This window comes from Lissotriton vulgaris, chromosome 7, assembly GCF_964263255.1.
Source record: "Lissotriton vulgaris chromosome 7, aLisVul1.2, whole genome shotgun sequence".
Classification (NCBI taxonomy): Eukaryota; Metazoa; Chordata; class Amphibia; order Caudata; family Salamandridae; genus Lissotriton; species Lissotriton vulgaris.
In genome coordinates this window covers 905,432,082-905,455,756 of record NC_141695.1, presented here as the reverse complement: position 1 = coordinate 905,455,756, position 23,675 = coordinate 905,432,082, and the positions used below count along the sequence as shown (strand labels likewise).

The window sequence follows — 23,675 nt, the reverse complement described above, 5'->3', positions numbered from 1 at the left end:
CGCCTTCAGGAAGCAACTCAAGACCTGGCTGTTCGAGCAGTAGCGGATCCCCCTACCCCAAGCGCCTTGAGACCCTCCGGGTGAGTAGCGCGCTATACAAATACATTGATTGATTGATCTCCTGCCCCCCCTCGTTGTTTGTGCTTCCTCTCCACCCCCCCCCCCCCCTTGTTGGTTGTGCTTGCTCTCCTGCCCCCACCCCCATCGCTGGTTGTGCTTGCTCTCCTGCCCCCGCCTCGTTTGTTGTGCTTGCTCTCCTGCCCCTGTTGGTTGTGCTTGCTTGCTCTCCTGCCCCCCCCCCCCTGTTGGTTGTGCCTGCTCACCTGCCCCCCTCGTTGGTTGTGCTTGCTCTCCTGCCCCCCTCGTTGCTTGTGCTTGCTGTCCTGGCCCATCGTTGCTTGTACTTGATCTCCTGCCCCCTAGTTGGTTGTGCTTGCTGTCCTGCCCCCTCGTTCGTTGTGCTTGCTCTCCTGCCCTGCTATTGCAATGCCATTTATTTGTTTTCAAAACAAAAACATAAATAAAAATGTCATGAGCAATGCCAATAGCTCTAACTTTAAGAATGCCGAGACCATTGCATTGTAAATGCTTGTTCTTATTTCTCTGCTCTCTAACTCTTATGCTGTCTCTCCTGAGCTACCATCTCTCACCAGGAGGAAGGGAATTGTCACTATGGTAATGATATTTAGATCTTAGTTGCCTTTGTTTTCAGTCCCTCAATATATTTGCAGGTATCAGCAGTGTCCGGGAAAATGGGGATTATAGCACCGCTGTTACCTGCTTCCAAGCCGCAGCCAGTCGGGGCTACAGCAAGGCACAGTACAACGCAGGGGTGTGCTATGAGCACGGGTATGGAGTGCGCAAAGACTTGGAGAAGGTACCTTTTTCAGTCCTTCTGTTCCCTAACCATGTTCTTCTGTTCCCTAACCATGTTTTGGAGATTTTCTACCTTTTTTCAGTTGTGACCTTACTTACTTCCTTTCCTTATTCCGTTCTCCGCTTCATCGGATTGTCGTTGTACCGGTCTCTGCTCCAGATGTTGCCATTTCGCCCTTTTCTGCTTAAGCCATATCTGCTGTTGCACCTTGTTCTGTTCCACTGATCAATCTGTGGGTCCGCACTTTTTGTCATCGCCACCTTCCGTACTTCTTCCTTATTTGCAGTCTCCCGTTTCTCTTGCACCCGCCTTGTTTCCAGTCTTTTCCTCTCCTCAAGACTTGCTTTCATCATCGGTCCTCCAGTTCTAGCCCTTCTTGCAGGTGCCCTTACTCTGCTCCATCATGCTTTGATATCCCTGCCTAAACTTGCCTAGCACTGTTTGCAGTTCTTTTCACCTGTTTGTTTTTTCAGTGTTCTCTTGTGTTGCCCTTTCCTTGGTCAGACTGTGTACAGTCACCCCCTTCTTCAGTTACATCTTTCTCTGCTCATATCAAGCCTTCCATTGGTGTACCTTTCTGTTTGTGGGGTGGGGCAGGAGGTGTGGTGGGTTGGAATATAACGTTGGAACACTTATATTTTTATTTCACCTGTAGGCCGCAGTATATTACCACCTTGCAGCAATTAACGGTCATCGCATGGCACAGTATCGTTATGCCAGATATCTGTTACACCACAAGGTCGACGTGGAGGCTGAAGAGCGTCAGCAAGCCCTCAAGATGCTGGAGCAAGCAGCTGAAGCCGGGCTGAAGGAGGTAAACTGCTCACAGAAAATATATATTGTTTTTGCACTAGTGGTTTCCGCGTTATTTGTTTTCAGTCTTTGATATTCCTGTTTTTTCTGCTTGCATTCCAGGCACAAGCTTACCTAGGAGTGTTTTACACCAAGGTTTCCCACATGGATCCTCGGAAAGCTGTTCAGTACCTGCGAAAAGCAGCTGAGAGTGGGGTAATTGCTTTCTTGTTGTGTTGGTGTGTTTTATATCGCTGGTGAAAGTTGCTAATGTATTAAATGGTAACTATCAGTTACCCTTGATTTGTTTCTCTGGGTGTTTTATATGATGGTAACATGCTGTCTGATGCCCACTTGCAATAGTACTGAGACGCAAAGCATATAGAAATGTCAGAAACATTGCAGTAAACTGTGGGAGGATTGTGCATTATCATATGTCCAACAAGGTACTCCCAGGTCACTAAGGTTATTTGAAAAACGGCAGGAGCAACAAAATGCCGCGGTCACACTGTATCTTTTTACCTATAGCAACAGAGATTTCCTTCTTGGTACCCTGCTTTACCCACGCTGACATTTCTTTGTTAATTGTAGGTTTGTGAAAATGCTACTCATGCTTTGTCTTTGCTTAGCATAGTGCATTTCACTCTTCCATAAGAAATTCATCTATGCACTCCGACTCCCAGATGATTCTGACTGCATTAGAGAAGAGTTTGTGTTTTATGATCATCTCCTGTTTCTCTTTCACTGATGGCCTGGATGGGCCACGTAAGAGAGAGAGAGAGAGAGAGAGAAACAAAGTGATGGGGTGCTTGAACTAATCAAACACAAGGAGATGATAACTTGGCGGTTCGGTGCTGGACTGTTCCCATGAGGCACAGGGTAAAGACTGATTTGCATATAGCTGTGTCTGAACTGGGGAGGCGAAGTGAGCTAAAGAACAATGGTGGATTCAACCCAGATCTGTGACTGGGGTGACTATATGAAAAGTTTCAATGCTCCGTCCATCATCTCCTTGTGTTTGCTTTGTTTGCCCTTATTTGGCAGGGTATGCCCAGACGTGGGTCCCTTGCTCACTTTGCCACTGGATTCAAACTAACCTGGCTGATGAGGGTTGTTAGCCCGAAACCGAACCCAGTATGCTTGTTTCCGGTCCAGTGAAGACATGGCTTGGAGGTTTGGGCTGGACTGTTCCCATAAGGCTCAGGGTCAAGACTGATGTGCATATAGCTGTATCTGAACTGGGGTGGCGAAGTGAGCTAAAGAACGATGATGGATTCAACCCAGATCTGTGACTAGGGGTGAGTGTCTGAAAAGTTTCAGCGCTCCGTCCATCATTTCCTTGTTTGTGCTTGAACTAATGTCACCTACTGGAAACTACTCTAGATCTCACTTCAGTCCATACGACTGTCACAAACTTCCTCCTGTCCTCTCCTTGCCCCTTCCCCATGCTACACCCTCCTCTCTACCCCCAACCCCTTTCCCCAGTACAGTTCTCACTTCCCTCACACACAGAAGAGGCTCAGCACTGGATCCAGTGTAAACATTCCTGGTAGAGCAGGCACAGGTCTGGGAGCTGAGATCCAGGCTTTGGTCAGGCATGGAACAAAAGAATGTAAATTCAGACGCATGTTTCTGTTTTTTAGGATGCCCAGAGCAGGTTCCACTTGGGTGTGTGCTACGAGAGTGGATTTGGAGTGGATTTGAATTTGCCTGAAGCTATTAAGCATTATGAGAAAGCAGTATTGGAAGGACATCGGGCTGCACAAGAGAGGCTGAGCAGCATTCATCAGAAACAGATGGAAGGTATGTCACCTCCACTCACTGGCAGTCTTCTTTGGAAACAAGCAGAGGCGTGGAGTGCCAGGGCTCTGTTACACAAATGCCATGAGGCTGGGAAGAGATACATTGTTGGCCATGGAGCCAGGAGTTCAGACCTAATCTCATCTTTGGCATTTAACCATAGTGAGTGATCGGTGTATGTCACTTTTATGTTTGTTTCAAAAGACGCTCTGTATTGCACCCTTTTATTTCCAAATTCAGTAGCAACTAGAAACAGACGTATAAATACCTAGTGATATACAGAAACGGCGATGGCCTTTATAGGTCAACCGACCACCATGTCTGATTACTTTTTTTTTAAAAGCAATAGTTTTTTTATTTTAAATGCAGCCTGTTTTCTTTAAAAGAAAACTGGATCCCTTTTTTTAAAAAAAAAAAGTTAATGAAAAGTTACAATTTTTTTGTCTAGGAGTAAGAAGTGGTTCCAATGAGTCACCATTCACAAAGAGGAAGTAGTTACTTTGGGATCTGTTCCCATTTGTAATTGGGTTACCACCTCCTTTGAGGTGTTAGTAACCTAGCAATGGTTGGTGACCTCAGCATGTATGCTTAGGGAGGTATTGAAAATATTAATCTATATATGAGTATGAGCCACATTTGATCGCAGTATATGAAGAAGCCCTACACACTAGTAGATTGTCGCTCTCCCTTTGGGAGGCCATACATGTCACTATATTAAAACCAATAAACCCCATTAAAGGTGTGATTCCTATAGACCACTCTATGATAAATGGGTGTAATAAGATTATAGCTTAATTAATAGCAAACAGGTTAGCTCCACTGCTACTAGACGTTATCTGCCCCGACTAGTCAGGATTAATTCCAGTGTGCTCCACTGCACTTTAGCTCCCCAGTTGAGAGCAGTTGATATTTTCCTAGGTGCTACAGAGCCTGCTTCTGATGCCTTCAAGCCCTCGAACCAGGCATCAACTCCGAAAACAATACCTTTGGTGCCGAACGACTATACAACAACTCCTAAGGCTAAACACAAGCAGAAACCAGGCCCGGAGCCAAAGAAATCGGCGCCGAAAGCGATTTCTCAAGAAGAGCTTTTTCGCCATGATCCTTTGCAAATAAGGATATACATAGATCCAAAAACAGGACCGGTTTCCGCTATGCCACATAGAAAGAGGAAGATAGATACATCACCTTCAACTCCAGTGCCTGTCAAGAACAAGGACGATGCCACATCACATATGCACCCTCCTCTTTCACCTTCTATTCCTTTTAACATTTCACCTCAAAGTTCACCTGCTCAATCACCACAAAATTCTCCACCTCAATCTTCACCGCCACAGATTCCTCCTCAGAATGAAGATGAGTATAACGTAGGGGATAGGGGAGACCTAGATGTGCCCTTTCCATACCGTAGTGATGTACCAGACTGGGAATATCCAAACCCACAAGATGTGCCAGATATCCCTGACCCAATCAATCATGGGCATTTGTATAGCGCACTACTCACCCGGGAGGGTCTCAAGGCGCTGGGGGGGGGAGGGGTCCGCTACTGCTCGAAGAGCCAGGTCTTAAGGAGCTTCCTGAAGGAGAGATGATCCGGAGGTGGATTTGGAGGGAGTTCCATGTCTTGGCTGCCAGGTAGGAGAAGGATCTTCCCCCGGCGGTGGCTTTGCGGATGCGTGGTACGGCGGTGAGGGCGAGGCTGGTCGGTCGTAGCTGGCGGGTGGGTGCGTAGAAGGTCAGGCGGTTGTTGAGGTACTTGGGGCCCAGGTCGTGGAGTGCCTTGTGTGCGTGGGTGAGGAGCCTGAACGTGATCCTCTTGCTGACGGGGAGCCAGTGCAGGTCTCTCAGATGGCCGGAGATGTGGCTGTGTTGGGGGATGTCCAGGACGAGTCGTGCTGAGGCGTTCTGGATGCGCTGGAGTCTTTTCTGAAGTTTGGCTGTGGTTCCGGCGTAGAGGGTGTTTCCGTAGTCCAGTCGGCTGGTGAAGAGTGCCTGGGTCTTCCTGGTTTCGGTGGGGATCCATCGGAAGATCTTAACGAGCATGCGCAGGGTGTTGAAGCATGATGACGAGACGGCGTTGACTTGTCTGGTCATCGAGAGGGAGGAGTCCAGGATGAAGCCCAGGTTGCGTGCATGGTCCGTTGGTTTGGGGGTGGTGCCCAGGGCAGAGGGCCACCAGGAGTCGTCCCAGGCGAAGGGCGATGATCCGAGGATGAGGACTTCCGTCTTGTCTGAGTTCAGTTTCAGGCGGCTGTTCTTCATCCATTCGGCGACTTCTTTCATCCCTTCGTGTAGGCTGGTTCTGGCGGTGTCGTTGGTAAGGGAGAGGATCAGCTGGGTGTCGTCGGCGTAGGAGATGATGTTGAAGTTGTGTTTGCGTGCGATGGCTGCGAGAGGGCTCATGTAGACGTTGAAGACGGTTGGGCTGAGTAATGACACTTGTGGTACGCCGCAGATGGCCTCGGATCTGAACGGGGGGAGGCGGACTCTCTGGGTTGTTCCGGCGAGGAACAAGATGTTCCACTCCAGTGCCTTCTCTCGGATTCCGATGTTGCTGAGGCGCTGTTCTATGGTGCGGTGGCAGACAGGTCCAGGAGGATGAGGGCCGCTGTTCCCCGTTGTCGAGCAGGGATCTGATGTCAGTGGCTGCGATGAGGGCGCTCTCGGTGCTGTGGTTGACTCGGAAGCCAGACTGCGAAGGGTTGAGGGATCCGTTCGTCTCGAGGAAGGCGGCAAGCTGTCTGTTGACGGTCTTTTCGATGACTTTGGCAGGAAAAGGGAGGAGCGAGGTGGGGCGGTAGTTCTTGAGGTCGTGGGGTCCGCTGTTGGTTTCTTCAGGAGGGCGCTGAGCTCTGCGTGCTTCCAGGTCTCCGGGAAGGTGGCGGTGTTAAAGGAGGGGGTGTTGATGTCCCGGAGTTGGGGTGCGATGATGGAGTCGGCCTTGTTGAAGACGTGGTGTGGGCAGGGGTCGGTTGGTGATCCGGAGTGGATGTTTTTCATTGTGCGGGTGGTGCCCTCGGTGCTGATCGGGGTCCAGGCGCAGAGGGTCGTGGTGGGGGGCGTTGGTTCGGTGGTTGGGTATGTGGTTGGTGCGCCGAAGCTGTTGTGTATGTCGGCGATCTTGCGGTGGAAGAACGAGGAGAGTGAGTCGCAGAGGTCTTGCGAGGGAGTGATGTTGTTTCCGGCGCTGGGGTTGGAGAACTCTTTGACGATGCTGAAGAGTTCCTTGCTGTTGTGGGCGCTGTTGTCCAGTCGTTCTTTGAATGCTGTCTTCTTGATGGTGCGGATCAGCTGGTGGTGTTTGCGGGTGGCGTGCTTGAGTGCCGTCATGTTGTCCGTGGTCTGGTCGTGGCGCCAGGCTTTCTCGAGGGTGCGGCAGTTCTTCTTGGAGGTCTTGAGTTCGTGGGTGAACCAGGGGGCTTTCTTACTGCTGGGTCTGCTGGGAGGGTCCTTCAGTGGTGCGAGGTCATCTGCGCAGTTGGTGAGCCACTGTGTGAGGTTGCTGGCTGCTTCGTTGTGGTCCGTTGTGCTGGCGGGAGGGTTCTGGCGGAGGGTGGTGGTGAGCTGCTCGGTGGTGATCTTGTTCCAGCTCCTGCGAGGACCCTGTTGCGGGTGGTGGTGGGTCATGGTTTTTTGAAGCTGAAGTGGATGCATGTGTGGTCAGTCCAATGGAGTCTGGTGGAGTGGCTGAAGGAGATGTGCTTGCTGGAGGAGAAGACGGGATCAAGCGTGTGACCGGCGTAGTGGGTGGGGGTGTTCACCAGTTGCTTGAGTCCGAGGTTAGCGAGGTTATCCAGCAGGGTGGCGGTGTTGCGGTCCTTGTTGTTCTCCAGGTGGAAGTTGAGGTCCCCTAGGAGGATGTAGTCGGCGGAGGGGAGGGCGTGCGGGCTGATGAAGTCGGCGATGTCTTTGCTGAATTGGGTGCGTGGTCCCGGGGGTCTGTAGATCAGGGTGCCTCTGAGGGTGGTCTTGGGGTCGGTGTGTATCTGGAAGGGGAGGTTTTCGGCGTTGGTGAAGGTGTCGTCGGGGCTGGTCGTGATGCGGATGGTGTTCTTGTGTACGATGGCGATGCCTCCTCCAGTCTGGTTGACGCGGTCCTTCCGGGTGATCTTGTATCCGTCCGGGATGGCTATGGCGATATCAGGCGCTGAGGAGGCATTCATCCAGGTTTCCCACATAGATATCCATCCAAACCATCTCCGCCTGAAGATAATATTGGGTTTGGACATCTACTTAATAGGGCTGCCATCTATCATAATGTAACAATGCAATCAGATGAGGCAGAGGAAGATTTTTTTTTAGACACTTTTGAACACTCACAAAAATCTGTTCAAATATTACCCATGATTAAAGGGGTCATTAAGCATGCCCCAGAAGTGTTTAAATATCCTGTACGAGCTAGGATCATAAACCCAAGAATAGAAAAAAAGTACAGGTCCGCTCCTTGGGGATCCTGCTTATAGTAAAGGACAGCTACTCTTAGGTTCCCTAGTCGTTTCAAACGCTCGAAAAAGAGCAAATTCACAGACATCAGGTGAGGCACCACCTCCTGATAAGGAATCAAAAATAATAGATGCTTCAGGCAAAAGGATAGCTGAATAAGCTAGCAATACATGGCGTATAACTAACACACAAGCCATCCTCGCAAGATACGACAGGGCCCATTATGACCAGTTAGAAACCCTTTTACAATATCTACCTGACCAATATAAGGCACAGGCAAATGACCTTATGCAAGAGGGTACGCTTATTTCAAATGCCCCAATCAAGTGCGCTCTTGATGTAGCAGACACTGCATCTAGAGCAATAAACACTAGTGTCCTAAGAAGACCTGCGTGGCTACGCATTTTAGGGTTTAAGCAAGAGGTGCAAACAACCATCTTAAATCAACCATTCAACCAACAACAATTGTTTGGTCCAGAGGTAGACAATCTGTATATACACTCAGATCATTTTCACATGATCACTTTACAACAAGTGCTACCATTGTTGCAACAAGGTGGTTTCCTCACTAAACTAGACCTCAAAGATGCCTACTTTCACATTCCCATACATCCTTCTCACAGGAAGTAACTTAGGTTTGTGCTAGAAGGACAACACTATCCATTCAAAGTCCTTCCATTCGGGGTCACAACCGCACCACGAGTGTTCACAAAGTGCCTAGCAGTAGTAGCAGCACGTCTCAGAAGACAACATATCCATGTCTTCCCATACTTGGACGATTGGCTCATAAAAGCCAAGTCATTCAACCAGTGTGTTCAACACACATCTCAAACAATTCAGACATTGCACAACTTTGGGTTTACAATAAACCACACCAAGTCGCATCTACAGCCCTCTCATGTACATCAATACCTAGGGGCTACCATAAACACCAATACAGCTCTAGCTTACCCCAGTCCAGCCAGGATACAGAACATTCAAGCCTTAGTTACAAGGTTTCAAAACCAACACTCTCTCCCAGCCAGAGTGTTCATGCAATTAATAGGCATGATGGCATCTTGCATTTTTATTGTACCATATGCAAGACTGCAAATGCACCCATTGCAGGAATGCCTAGCACATCAGTGAAATCAGGCACAAGGACAACTGACAGACCTGGTGTTGGTGGACAGCCGCACACATCGCTCTCTGCAGTGGTGGAACACCAAAAACTTGTCCACAGGGCGGCTGTTCCTCGAGCCTGTTCCACAGATAGTACTGACAACGGACGTATTCCTGACAGGATGGGGAGCACATCTGCTCCACCACACAACTCAGGGAAGATGGACCGCTCAACAAAAGGTGCTTCACATCAATCACCTAGAGTTGCTGGCAATTTTCCTAGCACTAAAGTCCTTCCAAGTGCACATACTGAACAAAGCGGTCTTAATCCGGACGTACAACATGACCGCCATGTACTACATACAAAAACAAGGAGGCATACATTCCCTGCAGCTGTCCCAGCTCGCACAAAACATTTGGAGATGGGCCATTCCACAAAATATGTATCTGCTTGCAGAACACTTTCCAGGAGTTCACAATCAGATAGCCGATCTATTAAGTCGACAGACGCAATAGATTTACGAATGGGAGCTACATCTGCAAGTTCTTCAACCATTCTTTCACAAGTGGGATCATCCAGACGTAGACCTGTTTGCCTCACACGAAAACGCAAAAAGCCCAACCTTCGCCGCCAGGTTTCCACACCCGCTGTCCAAGGACAATGCGATATGGATGAACTGGTCAGGCAGATTTGCATGCGCTTTTCCGCCAATCCCACTAATACCACTAGTAGTACGCAAGCTCAGACATCAGTCTCTCAAACTAATCCTGGTAGCTCCCACATGGGCACGCCAACCATGGTTCACCACACTGCTAGCACTCTCTCTAGTTCCACACCAAAAACTGTCTCTTAACACCATCCATGCTAACGCAGAACCATGGAGACATCAGGCATCCAGTTCCAGCTCCTGAAGTCTTAGAGTTTGTTTACCTTAACCTGCCACCAAACTGTATGAATATCATTAAAGAACTAGAAGACCTACTACTAGAGCTTGCTATGCTGCTAAATGGGAAAGATTTGTCATTTACTGCGCTAATAATCAAATTGATCCTTTAGATGCTTTCATCCAAAATATTTTCTGTTACCTTCTCCATTTCCAGAGATGTAATCTGGCATATTCATCTATACGTTTACATCTTGCAGCCATTGCGGCATATCTACAAAACAGGCAACATATGTCATCGTTTAGAGTGCCAGCAATAAAAGCTTTTATGGAAGGATTAAAATTAATTATTCCTCCTAGGTTATCACCCTCTCCAGTGTGAAACCTAAACAACACCTACCACAAGATGGCCACAAGGTAGGAGCTCCTGTTAAGAGCTCCTAGTGCTTGGGATCCCTCGTTGGATTTATCCCGGTTAGCACCCACTATTTGGATGTAACTGAACGGAACTGAACATCGGCAAGTAACTGGATTGCACTTACTTATTTTTCGGAGGTCTGGAGCCTGCAGTGTTCCGCGATCACCCACTCCTCCACCGGGCTGCTTCTGGACGCTGGTTGAGAACGGGACGGGACGGATGGTAGGAGACTGCTGCTGCGGGACACTGTTGATCCAAGACTTTGGGCACCCCCATCTACATCGGATGGTGTCCGGGCGGAACTGCTGGAGCACCGGGGCTTACAGGACGTGCTGGGTCCCGCTATCACCGGGCGGAACTGCTGGAGCACCGGGGCTTACAGGGCGTGCTGGGTCCCGCTATCACCACTACCTCCACCGGGCTGGCTCTGGCTCTGGACACAGGCGGAGTCCGAAACGGATCGTCGGAGCCTGCTGAGGGTTGCACAGCGGCTGGAGCACCGGGACAACAATGCACAGAGGCTGGAGCACAGGGACTAACAGGGCGTGCTGGGTCCCACGATCACCCCCACCGGGCTGGCTCTGGCTCTGGACACAGGCGGTGTCCGAAACTGATCGACGGAGCCTGCTGAGGGTCGCAGGGTCGCACAGAGACTGGAGCACCGGGACAACAACGTACAGCGGCTAGAGCACAGGGACAAACAGGGCATGCTGGGTTCCGCGATCACCCCCACCTCCGCCGGGCTGGCTCTGGACTCGGGCGGTGTCCGAGACAGATCGACTGTGTCTGCTGAGGGTCGCATAGACGCCGGGGAGGGTCGCGCATCGCCTGGAGTCACCCCCCCCCCTCCTCGACTGGCTGCTGCGGTGCGGCAATACCCTAATTGGAGTAACTAAGACACCGGGTCACACTGTGCAGCGCCCCGCCTCACGGAGCTGAGGTGGAGCATGGGGACAGACGGTGTCTCGCCGGTGAGTGCAGTGCGAGGCTTCGCCTCGAGGAGCTTTCTGGGGCTCTCTGCTATCCCGGCCCCGTGGCTCTCACGACCACTGACTGGCCTCCCGCCTGCATTGGGAGTTCGGACCGGGGAGGGCGCCGGAGCTGACGGACTTGCAGAGTCTCGCTTCGAGGAGCTTGCGAGGGCTCTCTGCGAGCCCGTCCCCTTAGCTCTTCCGACCGACTTCTCCTGACAGGTGGACCGCCTGCCCCGGTGACTAAGAATCCGGGGGGCCCCGGACCTGTCTGTGTAGTGGCTCGCCTCGGGGAGTTCTTTTGGGGCTCACTGCGTGGAACACTAACCTGGGAACCACGAGGCATCAAAGTTTTTAAGGTACGGGCATGCAAATTGTTATTTTATCACCCATGCCGGCTTTTCATTCTCGACCCGGAACTTTGTAAAAACTGCAGAGGCTTTCAAACTTTCAAACTAACGCCACAAGCATAACGGTCTTTTCCCTCTCCACTCCACATTGTCTAAAATGGCGGGGGCCATTAACTGCTGCAATAAATTGCCTCCACTGCCCACAGATGACCATGAGGCAGCATACCAACGCGGTCAGGGGTCATCAAAACGGAGATAAGGCTCTCTCCTCCCGCGAGCAACATAGAAGCTGGTCCTCTCCTAGCAACATAGAAGTTGGACTGACTCGACTGCCCCAGATTAGAAAGGGAAACTTAACCCTATAAACCCCAACAACAACAACTGACAAAGGACTACTACTCTTGCCTCCCTATAGTCCATTTTGGCAGCCATCTTAGACTAGTCCTCAACTTTGGTGGCCATCTTAGACGAGTCATCTTCATTAAACTGCCCATACCTATGGCTATCCCTAATTCGTCATTCTCCTTGCACTTTCGTATCATTCTAAGAGCCCTGTAACGTCACCCATTCACCCACGCACACCCCCCTCCCCAACCTACACCTCCTCTACCATTGAACGCATGGGCACTTCACCTCTTAGCATTCTTAGAGCTCGGTAATGTCACCCACTTACACACGCATACTCCCCCTCTCTAACCAACACCTCCGCCACCATGGAACGCATAGGCAAGCACACATACAAAATTAACTACCCACCTGAATGCACCAAAAAAAACGCCAAACGCTTCAAACGCAACTGCCTGAAGGCCCACCCTGATACCCCGTTTGTGGACACCTACTTCTCACTGATCAATGGAGCCACGAGCACCGACATCATACTCTACACTTTACGCAGAGCACAATGGAGGAAAGCGTTCCTCTCCATTCTCACTGTCCCCACCTCCAGAAAATCCGCTCATGGCCTAACGCTCTCTATCACGCCATCCCAAGTTTCCCCAGGCAAGGCCACCATCACCATCTACAACAATGGGATCATCCTACTCCAATCGACAGATAGGAACCTTAATCTACTCGACAACCTGTTCCCCACCTTCATTGAACATATCTCCAACATGCGGCTCCCCTTTCCTAACTCCTCAGACTACTCAACACCCTCTACTTCCAATCATCAATCTAACCGTTCACAACATCTGGACGACACACTCCTCTCCTCTCAGCGCTGTAGTCAGTCACCCACCCGTGGTAACTTCTTCTCCACTCTCCTCACTCACTGGCGAAGTTCAATCCTACACCCTCCATACCCCCACCCTCCCTAGCCCACACCTCACACCTCCTTCGAGTCCCTCAGAACCTACCTCCCCCCTGATCCTATCTCCCCCGCCCCGTGACAGGACCATCTCCCTCTCTCGCGCTGAGGAAGATCACTCCCCGTCGTACACTCTCCATACCCCAACCCTCCCTACCCCCCACCTCTCACCGCCCTCTTTTCTCCCATCCCCTGTGACAGATCCATCTCCCACCCTATCTCCCCCTCCACTCTTATTCACCACTACCCCACTCTCCCAACTAGTCTCACAGAACACACCTCCACCGCCCTGAGCATATCTTCCACGCCCCGCGACATGACCAACTCTCACCCTATCTCCCCCCCTCCCCCCCCCCCCATTCTCACTCCCCACTACCCCACTCTCCCGGGCAGCCCCACTGAACACATCATCTCCCCCATCCTAACCCTTTATCCTCTAGCCCCCCCCCCCATTCTTAGCCCCCACTATCCTAACCTCACCCCCACCTGCTCTGGCCCCATCCCTCCTGCTACGGCCGCAGAGCCCTGCACTGTCGCGTGCACACCCCGCCCCAATCGGTCCATCGCTCACCCCATTGCCCCACTCATTCACGCACCCACTGCTCTCAGCCCCAATACCATCCCCAATCCAACCCTGGACATGATCATATCCACCCTCCTACAAGTCAAAGAAGATCTTCACACCATCAAAGAACTTCTTTTCGGACACCCCAGACACCCCCTACCCACCACTTCCGCGCCCAACAAGTACACCACCCGCCCCTCAAACCTTTTCACTCATCGCTCCCCGCGTTGGCCCTCTATCCCTGATCGCAAGGCCACTGATCGCCCCCGGCGCACCCTAAACCCCCTCTCTGAGCGAGACTTATACACTCTACTCCGTTCATACGGCCCAGGTCCCACTAAACACCCACCCACCACACACCTTCCCGTACCCACGATCCTCACAAATCCCCTCAGGCCCCCCACACTGAGCAACAGAAGCTCCGTCCCCAGTAACCTCAGAAAAGTCCCCCTCTCCCTAGAACACTCGTCCACTCCCCTCACCCCCAGACTAAAGTGTATCCTGCTCAACTGCAGATCGGCCCAAGACACTCCTCCGACATCGCGGATCTCATCTTATCAATGGACCTCGATCTAGCCATTCTGACTGAAACGTGGCTAACTGAAGCCTCCACACCTATAATGGACATACTAGTCCCCCCCAACTATCACATTATTAGACTGGACAGAAATGGCAAGACGGGCGGGGGAATTGCATGCATCTATAGGAGCAACCTCGCTGTTACTAAAGGTCCCTCCCCCTCCCTCACCTCCTGCGAACTCACCTGCCTCGATATTACTAGCGAGGGCAAACCTGTATGCTCCCTACATGTCATCTACCACCCACCTGGGGATAACCTCACCTTCTCCCAACAACTCATGGACACGATAACCACCAACGCCGGTCGACAGATCACTCAAACCTACTTGGGAGATTTCAACCTCCACTGGAACGACCAGAAAGACACTGTGGTGAATTGCCTTAAAACTTTCCTCAACGCACTTGACCTCACCCAAATCTGCAACCGTCCGACACATGAAAAAGGCTCTATCCTCGACCTTATCATCGCCAAAGAAGACTCTACCCAGCTGGAGGCAATCCAACCCTGTGACTGGTCAGACCACCACATTATCACCTTCATCAACGAAAAGGTCAAACTGAACCCGGCTCAACCTACCAAAACCAAGATCTGGAAGAGGGACATGAAGAATCTTAACCCAAACTCCTTGCCTGCCCACACAGGCAGTCTCCTGCTTCCCCCGGCGGGCGTGTCTGATGTTCATTCTCTGACCGACCTCTACCTAGACACTATGACTTCAATAATCAAATGAAGCCGCCCCCCTGCAACTGAAAAGAGTCTCCACCAAAAACTCGAACCCATGGTATGATGGTAGACTCAATGAAGACAGGCGTGCTATGCGCATGGCAGAGCGCACATGGACATCTGACCCCTCAGCACTGCACCTTAAAACGCTTAAGAATAAGAGAAACGCCTACTTCAGAAAAATCATACGCTCGAAATCAGTCTTCTTTAGCCAACAGCTGGACCAAGCAAAAAACCGACCAAGAAAACTGTTTGAGTTAGTCAAAATCCAAACCAAGACTCAACCTCCACAACCTAACACCTCAACAAATGATATTCCAAGCTGTGAGGACTTTTCTACTTTCTTCAAGCAAAAGACCGACAATATAAGAAGTGATCTCCTCAAGGATGTAAGTCTATACTCCTGCTCCATCTGCATAACTAACACTCAACCTAAAAACAACGCTTCATGGACGTCCTTCGACACCTATTCTGAAGAATCAATTCACAAATTGCTCGGCACCTTGAAGCCCGCTAATCACCTCACAGACCCACTACCTGCCAATGCTGTTAAAGCCCTCACCCCCCTGCTCTTCCCACTCTGGACTAAAATCATCAACGGTTCCCTTCAACAAGGACTCATCCCAGACTCCCTCAAGATAGGGCAAGTCACGCCTATACTCAAGAAACCCACAGCTGACCCGGCCAACCTAAACAATTACCGCCCTATCACCAATATCCCCACTCTGGCCAAATTGCTAGAAAAATGCGTTCAACTCCAATTGACAAAACACATTGATCAGTTTGACCTCGTCAACCCTCACCAATTAGGATTCAGAGCAAAACATAGCACGGAAACGGCTATGACACACATAATTGATGACGCCCTCCAAATCCTTGATCACAATGAGTCCTGCCTCCTCATCCTTCTTGATCTCTCCTCAGCATTCGATACGGTCAAACACGAGAATCTACTGGAGCTCTTGAATACCAGAATGGGCATATCCGGGACTGTTCTCAAATGGTTCACGTCCTTTCTACACAACCGGTCTCAGAAGTTCAAGATCAACAACGCACTGTCCTCACCTGTGCCCGTAACACTTGGCGTCCCTCAAGGTTCCTCCCTATCCCCCACATTGTTCAACCTCATCATGGAGCCACTCACTACCCTGCTTCAAGCATCAAATGTACACTTCCATATGTACGCCGATGACACTCAACTCTACCTCAAGCTACAATCCCCGGAAGACATCAAGCTTTTGAACGCCACACTAAGAAACACCCAAGCATGGCTGGCCGATAATCACCTCAAACTAAATGCGCTGAAAACTGAGTTCCTTCTGATCTCACCTCCGGCGAAAAGGGCCATCACCCAAACCTGGCTCACTCATCTAACCGCACTCAATGTCCAACCCACCATCGTGGACTCTGCGAAATCCCTTGGCATCACACTTGACTCCAATCTCAACATGCAGCAGCATATTAGCAAAGCAACTAAAGGAGCCAACTTCCAAATCAACACTCTGAGAAAACTCAAACCCTTCCTACCACCCAAGGACTTCCAAACTGTTGTACAAGCCCTAGTCATTCCTCGCATAGACTATGGAATTGTGGCTCTCAGCGGGCTGCCCCTAACAACAACGGCACCACTAAGAGCCTCGCTGAACGCAGCCGCGAGACTCATCACTGGCTCAAGAAAACACTCGCATATATCCCCTGACTTAAAAGCCCTGAACTGGCTGCCTTTTGAAGCCAGAGTTCAGCTGAAAATTGCCTGTATGACACACTCTGCCGTTCACCACAAGTCACCCAACTACCTCACTAACAAGCTGACTGTGTCAGGAGGCTCAAGATCCAACAGAAGCACAAAAAACCTCCTCCTGAAACCTCGCAGATTCCGGAAGGAAAAAACATACAAACGCTCCTTCTCAGGAATGGCACCTAGGATCTGGAATGCACTCCCGCCAGAAACTAGGCTTATCCCCTCCACTGTTCTCTTCAAGAAAGAGGTAAAAGCCATCCTTATGGCTAAGTTTACCTGAACACTATTGTTACTGGAACATTGACATTACACGGCCCATATATTATCAGCTACCTGAGTGTTTATCTGTGTTATACTCTTTTTGATTGCTACTGGATCAAAGCCATTGCACGGATTCTATATTATTGGTTTCCAGTTTGTTTACTAGGGTTTATACTATGACCTGATTGCGCTACTAACACCCGCTAGGGTGCTAAAATCTTTTTCGATCGCTACTGGAGCAAAGGCACTGCACGGCTCCTATTTTTTTGTTTCCTGATTGTTATTAGTGTGTATACTCTTATGTTATTGCTACCCTACCTTGCAACCCTCTCACTTCCGAATATTATAATGTCTCCAAGAGTTTGTCTACCCCATCTCCTGTTTCTGTAAAGCGCTCTGATATCTGCAAGGATCTTGTTCGCGCTATATAAAACCTTAAAAATAAATAAATAAATTGTTCTTACTGGGCTCATGGGGCCCCCTTTTGAACCCCTACTTAAATGAACTGCAATTTCTCATATGGAAAACAGCTTTCCTCATTGCTATTACCTTTCTTAGGAGAGTTAGTGAGATTCAAGCTTTCACTGTACAAGAACCATTTTTACAATTACACGGTAACAAAGTGGTTCTGAGGACTAATCCTAAATTCCTTCCTAAAGTAATTACTCCTTTTCATCTAAACCAATCTGTAGAGTTACCAGTGTTTTTTCAAAACCCAGACTCTGTAGCAGAGAGAGCTCTACACACACTAGATGCAAAAAGAGCTCTTCTTTATTACATCGATAGGACCAAATCCTTTTGCAAAACAAAGTAACTATTTGTAGCTTTCTCTCCAACACATAAACGCAACACCATTTCTAAATCGGGAATTGCAAGGTGGATTGATAAATGTATTCAAATATGCTATCACAAGGCAAAACGCACATTAACAGTTCCTCATAGAGCGCACTCCACACGCAAACTAGGAGCCTCCATGGCTTTCTTAGGGAACATTCTCCTAGAAGACATATGCAAGGCAGCAACATGGTCTACAACACACACCCTCACTAAACACTATTGTGTGGATATGCAAGCTAAGCAGCAAGCTGCAGTAGGCCAAGCTCTCCTCAAAACTCTTTCAAACTACTGCAACAGATACAGGTGACCACAGCTAGGGGAGATACTGCTGCACAATTAATGCAAAGTGTAGAATCTGCAGCTCATATGCCTCGAACGGAAAATGCTTCTTACCGGTATGCATCTGTTCTTGGCATGTAGAGCTGCCGATTTCTACACCCCCTCCCGCCTGCCCGGGATCGGTACCTGTTCCAGTTTGTATCTTAATTAGATATACACGCATGGACATCCCTTCTTTATTTCTACTAACTCCATCATTTCCCATCATGGTGAAAAACAATCTAAGGATGGAGCCGATGCCCATGTGCACTATTGTCTCAGGGAGGAGTCACTTATCTTGTGACTACAAAGACTTCTTCCAAGACGACAACAATATGCAATCATCCGAGCCCAACACCAGGTGGCAATCTAACACAAAGTGTAGAAATCTGCAGCTCTACATGCCAAGAACAGATGCATACTGGTAAGTAGCATTTTCCTTAACATCACATGGCACCAGACAAGGCTGTCCCTTGTCGCCTTTTTTGTTTGTAAATGCTATGGAGCCCCTGGCAACCTGTTTGCACCAACATCATTCAGAGGCCTAGACCACACAACTAAAATACTAGTGATATGCAGGTGACATGATGTATGTCTGAGACCATGCAACTAACATTTCACTAATAAGTCAGGAATTAACTACATTTGGCTATCTTACTGGGATAACTATAATCTGGGCTAAGTCTGTAATGGTTCCACTTAAGTATGCCACTAGTAAGGTTACCCTCGAGTTTGTGTTAAGTTGGTCTGAGACTATTGCCAAATATTTGGACATATGGATAAGCAGCGACCTAGATTACGTGGCGCAGGTATTATGGGAGAACACGTGGCTGGAGGAGAAGATGCCTGTTTGGTCCAGACTGCCGATATCTATGGCAGGTAGAATCGCAATTGTCGAGATGGTAATGTACCCTAAGGTCTTAAACCTCTTTGTAGATATCCCTACTTCTCTTTCTAGTCTCTTCTTCAGTCACATCTGGTCCAATCTCATCTACAGAAACGAGCCCTGCGCTGACTGTGCATCACAGTGTGCCTCCAAATGAGGCACCTACGGTTCACCACAAAAGGACCGATATTTCCAAATGGCACCTTTATCACAATACAAGACATTAGAGAGGACCCCAACTGTTCGCCTGTTACCTTCTGGATGTTCACTGTTGGATGTCTTCATGATTCATACCCTTCGTAATAACTAAAGAATCATGTATAATAGATTTCCTAATGTTCCCCAAACGTTCCATGCATTTGAAATATTGTTGAGATAGTTGTCGCCAAAGTAGCTTATTACCTGGTTGTACCCACCTTACAGGAGAAAGGCCCTGTTTGTAAACCAAAGCGAGAGCCCTGTGCCAGCTTAACCTAAACTCTGGATTTACAGAAACAAAATGGTTGTACTGTTGTACTGTTCCACCCAGGCAGGCACACATTCGCCTAGTTGCCAATTAGAACTGATGCTCATTAAATACATTCATAGGATGGCTCGCACCCCTATGTCAGTTTGTAAAATGGGCCTGGCCGATGATACCTGCTGTGGGAGATGTGGTGTGCTGGATGCAGATTTTTTTTTTTTTTTTGCATCTGTCCTGGAAATGCCCCGATGTGGCTGCTTTCTGGGCTTCATTGTTCGTTACGTTGATCATTGATTTTTCAGTACAAAGAACTCCGCTGACTGCCCTGTTGGGCTACATAAAAGATGCCCCAAAAGCGGTCCGGCGTTTAACAGCCCCTCTACCTGTTTTTGCCAAAGCATTTGGGCCCGCCGCCATTTTCCTCAGACTGAGAACTGAATACAAGACCACTAGCCAAGAGCAATGTGAAAAGTACTGGAAACTTATGCCACCCAAAACGAGACTAAAAGAGGTCTGTCTGGGGACCACTTGTTACATACTTGTCCCTGAGAGCAGTGGTAGATGCCACATGTGCAGGTGATGACAAGATAAGTCCGTGTGTGGAGTCAGTGGATGACACTGAGCCCTTGTAAATGGGATCTGATGTATAACTGAAACCTCGCTGAAAGAGCATGTCGGAAATGTGTTGACTTAATAGATACAAACATGTACTTTTAGGTGAAGGGGTGATGGGGGGAGGGGGTAGATGATTTCCAAAACAACATGATTGTGATAAATGCTGAACAGCTTATATGTGTGCGGAGCTTTAACAATGTGATTACATTGTTTTTTGTTGTAATGTTTCTGGACAACCCGAACGTGTGTTATACAGCGAAATGATTTTTGTTATTGTGATGTACTCTGAACAGTTTATTAACTTCAATAAAAAATAAAAAAACTATCAATGGTTTACTACTACAAAATCGGATACCCTAACGAATCGGAAATTGGAAGATATGCCCTAAACAGCCCCTTCCAATTTGTAGTTCAGTATGTACTCTGAAACCTATATTGCGATTTGGTAATATTTTGTTGCTTTGGGTTCTGTAAAAGCTATTTTGCAGTGGCACAGCCTCCAATTTTGTAAATCCTATCCTTTGTGACCATAAAATAGCTGTGTAAATAAGTCCCAGAATGCCAAAAGCAATGGAATACTGTTTGCGAGATTATTGAGGGGAATAGCATATACAATGACGCTAGAATGATGATATTTATTGCAGGGACCAGTTGATCTGATTAAAGTTGTGCTGGGATCTAAGACTTCTGCAGATTGCAGTGCTGTGTAGAAGCACAGACGTGAGTAGGAGACCTAGCTGTTATTCTTTGCTCTCTGGTAGTCGATCAGTAAATTCTTTGGTTTCTTTACAGACCTGCTGCACAGTCGTCCACATCACATGAAGACCATCAACTCTTGCCCTCGCCTGTCCTCCATGGATGGAATCCCAGCAGAGTCTCCCCGCTCTGGAGTGGCCGGTCCAACTCACCACCTGGGCCCTACCTTCCACCTGAGCCCAGCCTTCCATGCTGGCAGCAGTGCCATTCACCTGCCACACTCAAGGAGCACTGGCAGCCTCAACATCCTGGCTGACCAACCCCTTGGCTTTACTGATTGTATTGGGAGTCCGGTGTCTTTGGGGGTGCTACCACTCTCCTCAATGAGAGCGATTGGTGTGGGCTGAACACCAAAACCACATTTTGTATGCATTTGAAAAGGATACCTTGTCTCATGCACTTCTAGCTATAGCGGACTGCCACCAAATCCGCTGTGGGCACGCGACGCCTAGCACTCTGCACCAGCCATAGACCTTTACAACCTGTTACATGTAACCGTGAAAGCAGGTGGTTTGCCAAGTTCCTGTGCCAAATGCTTGCTATCTCCATATTTGTTTAGTATGTCAGTCGTTCTCAGTGCAGGGTACAATGTAAAGCTTGGAAAGCGCTGATGTACATCTGCATACACGCATAACCATATTAATTTAAGAACCTTTTGCAGCTTTCTGTTTGGGGGAATGTTGTATTGAAAGTAAATAAGTTATGCTTCTGCTTTCCCCCGGACAATAGTTAACACTGCAGACTTTGTCTGTGGGTCCCATAGAGGGTAGCGGGTGTTGAAGTTAGACTTTTATCATCGAGGAGAACAGGAGGCGCAGAAATAGATGCATTGCAGGTTTTGCTGTGCGTGGGATCCAAAGTGTGCAGTTTCAGAAATACGAGCATTAATTATCAAAGTGCTGACAAATATCCATTATCCAGTTACTACCTGGCAGTGCCCGGCACTATCTGTGGTTATTGGGTTTCTGCTATAGATGGATGGAAAGAAAACTGTTATCTGCTTAACTCGGGCCAGTCTTTCTGGTCTGCAACAGCAGTGCACATTTAAATCTCATTCTTACAGAAATGTGAAATTTCAGATTCGTTTTAGATATTAAAGAATAATTTTAATTGTTAGTGCCTTGCTATAGAAGGGGGGAAAAGTATAACTTTTGAGATCCTGTACGCACAATGATAAGAGCTCTTTCCAAAAGACACGTTTTGTATTCATGTTGTGTATTTATTTTGTGTTTTTTGCTTGGTGTGGAACGTTGTATGCATGAATTCCCCAGACTTGGGGGTGGATAAGAGGGTATGAGGTAGAAGAGGACCTATACTCTACTAGCAGTTGGTATGGGATTGGATCAGTATTATGTATACTCTTTAAATACTTCTGTTAATATGTTTGCCCGGAGTGCTGCTGCTAGAGCATATGACCACTGCACAGTTTGCCTTTCCTTCAGGAATTCCATATGAAAATCTTGTCAAAATGTTATATTTTACAAGTATGCATTTAGTTTGTTTCGTCCTTGATAGTCATCTGAATTCCCATGGATAGTTTGAGAAAATAAGGAAAATGTGTTTATTATGTTCGGAGCCGTATACAATTTATTCTTACTTTTCACTACTAGAATATTGCATTACCGAGGATTGGTAAAACAATAAGAACACAATCTGCTGATGTTGTTGTCATCTGCTATGTTTGCAGGGCTTTCATTGGGCTGTTCCTGAGGAAAGTGTGCTAGTGTAAGCAAGTATTGAGCAATCCAGGCCAAACGTAATTTAAGGGGTTCTGAAGTAGCTCAGGAGAATCTGCTCCTTTGAACACTACGCTGCATGCAAACAAATATACCTCTTACTCAGCCAGAAAAACAACTAATATATTATAAGATTGTGTTTTAAACACAATATTTAAGCTTTAAAGAGTACTGGCCATGGAACTGTGCCCTATTTTATGGGTGTTGATAGCACTTATTTGTAACCTTATTGCTGACACGTATGTCGCCAGTTTAAAAGTTTGGTACAATTCTCATTTTGTGATTATCTTTTTTCTGTACTTATTCCTTCTGTCCCTTCTGGGGCCATCAACCAGGACTTTCTAGCCAGGTCTGTCCTAGAATTTTCTTTGAGTCTGACTCTGGTGTAAGTTATCTCTTTGCAGTCAGCTTCAACTCAAATTGTTTCTTGGCCTTCCTCTTTTCCTTTTCCCTTAAGGGTTCCAGATGAGGGCTTGCCTAGTGGTGTTTGCTTTGGGCTTGCAGAGGAGGTGACCTATCTAACACAGGGTTTTTTTTTCTATTAACATAATATTGTTCTCGCATTGGTGAACAAACTTTATATTGTTTAAGAGCGTCCCCACCACTGGTCATTGCTTAGGAAAAAATTTCCGCCGAAATCATGTAAAGCTATCACATTTGTATTTTAGAGCAATCTGTTTTTTAAAGACTGTCCATTAAAGTTGTAACATTTTCCACAACCAAATGTGTCTATTTCTAAGTTTGGATAGTTGTGCTGTGGATGTCTCGCTTGTGTCTTCTACTGATGTAATGGCATTTCAGAAGCAATATGCCTGGCAAACTTAGGTTGACGAGCTTGCTCTTGATGTCTGGGAGGTTCTGCGAAATGGTGTTCTTTATAAATTGAACGGATTAATAAACCGTGTGAATGTTAGATACAGAGTCGTTCCGATTTTAAAATACCCCATCTTGGAGGACCCGGACTGCAGCGAGAACTTGCATGTGCGTTAGTTTCACACCTTATACCGTATACCTCTCCGTACGGACATATAATGTAAATTATATTCAACATATCTTCCTGTCCGAACTGTATGTATTAACACAATTTCTATCCATAATAAAATCCTTTGAACTGGCTGCAAGACATGAGAGCGCAGACTTTTAAAGTGATGTAACTGTGACATAATTCTTACTGTCTTCCCCACGTTGAATTGAAGTCTTAATACAAAATATACCGCTTATATGAGAGGGTCTGACAGCAGCATTCTGCTGT

The 23,675-nt window shown here is 48.0% G+C and overlaps 1 protein-coding gene across 2 annotated transcripts in view; it reads left to right on the top strand.

Moving 5' to 3' along the window:
• The window catches only part of DELE1 (DAP3 binding cell death enhancer 1), an 87,067-nt gene extending 63,925 nt beyond the window's left edge, over positions 1 to 23,142 (top strand). For both annotated transcript variants that reach the window (XM_086931349.1, XM_086931350.1), the window contains exons 8-12: positions 732 to 877; positions 1,533 to 1,691; positions 1,793 to 1,885; positions 3,313 to 3,472; positions 20,724 to 23,142. In XM_086931349.1, the coding sequence (XP_086787475.1) occupies positions 732 to 877; positions 1,533 to 1,691; positions 1,793 to 1,885; positions 3,313 to 3,472; positions 20,724 to 21,034 (869 nt within the window). In that variant the 3' untranslated portion in view covers positions 21,035 to 23,142. The remainder of the gene's footprint in view (positions 1 to 731; positions 878 to 1,532; positions 1,692 to 1,792; positions 1,886 to 3,312; positions 3,473 to 20,723) is intronic.
• The last annotated feature ends 533 nt before the right edge of the window (positions 23,143 to 23,675 follow it).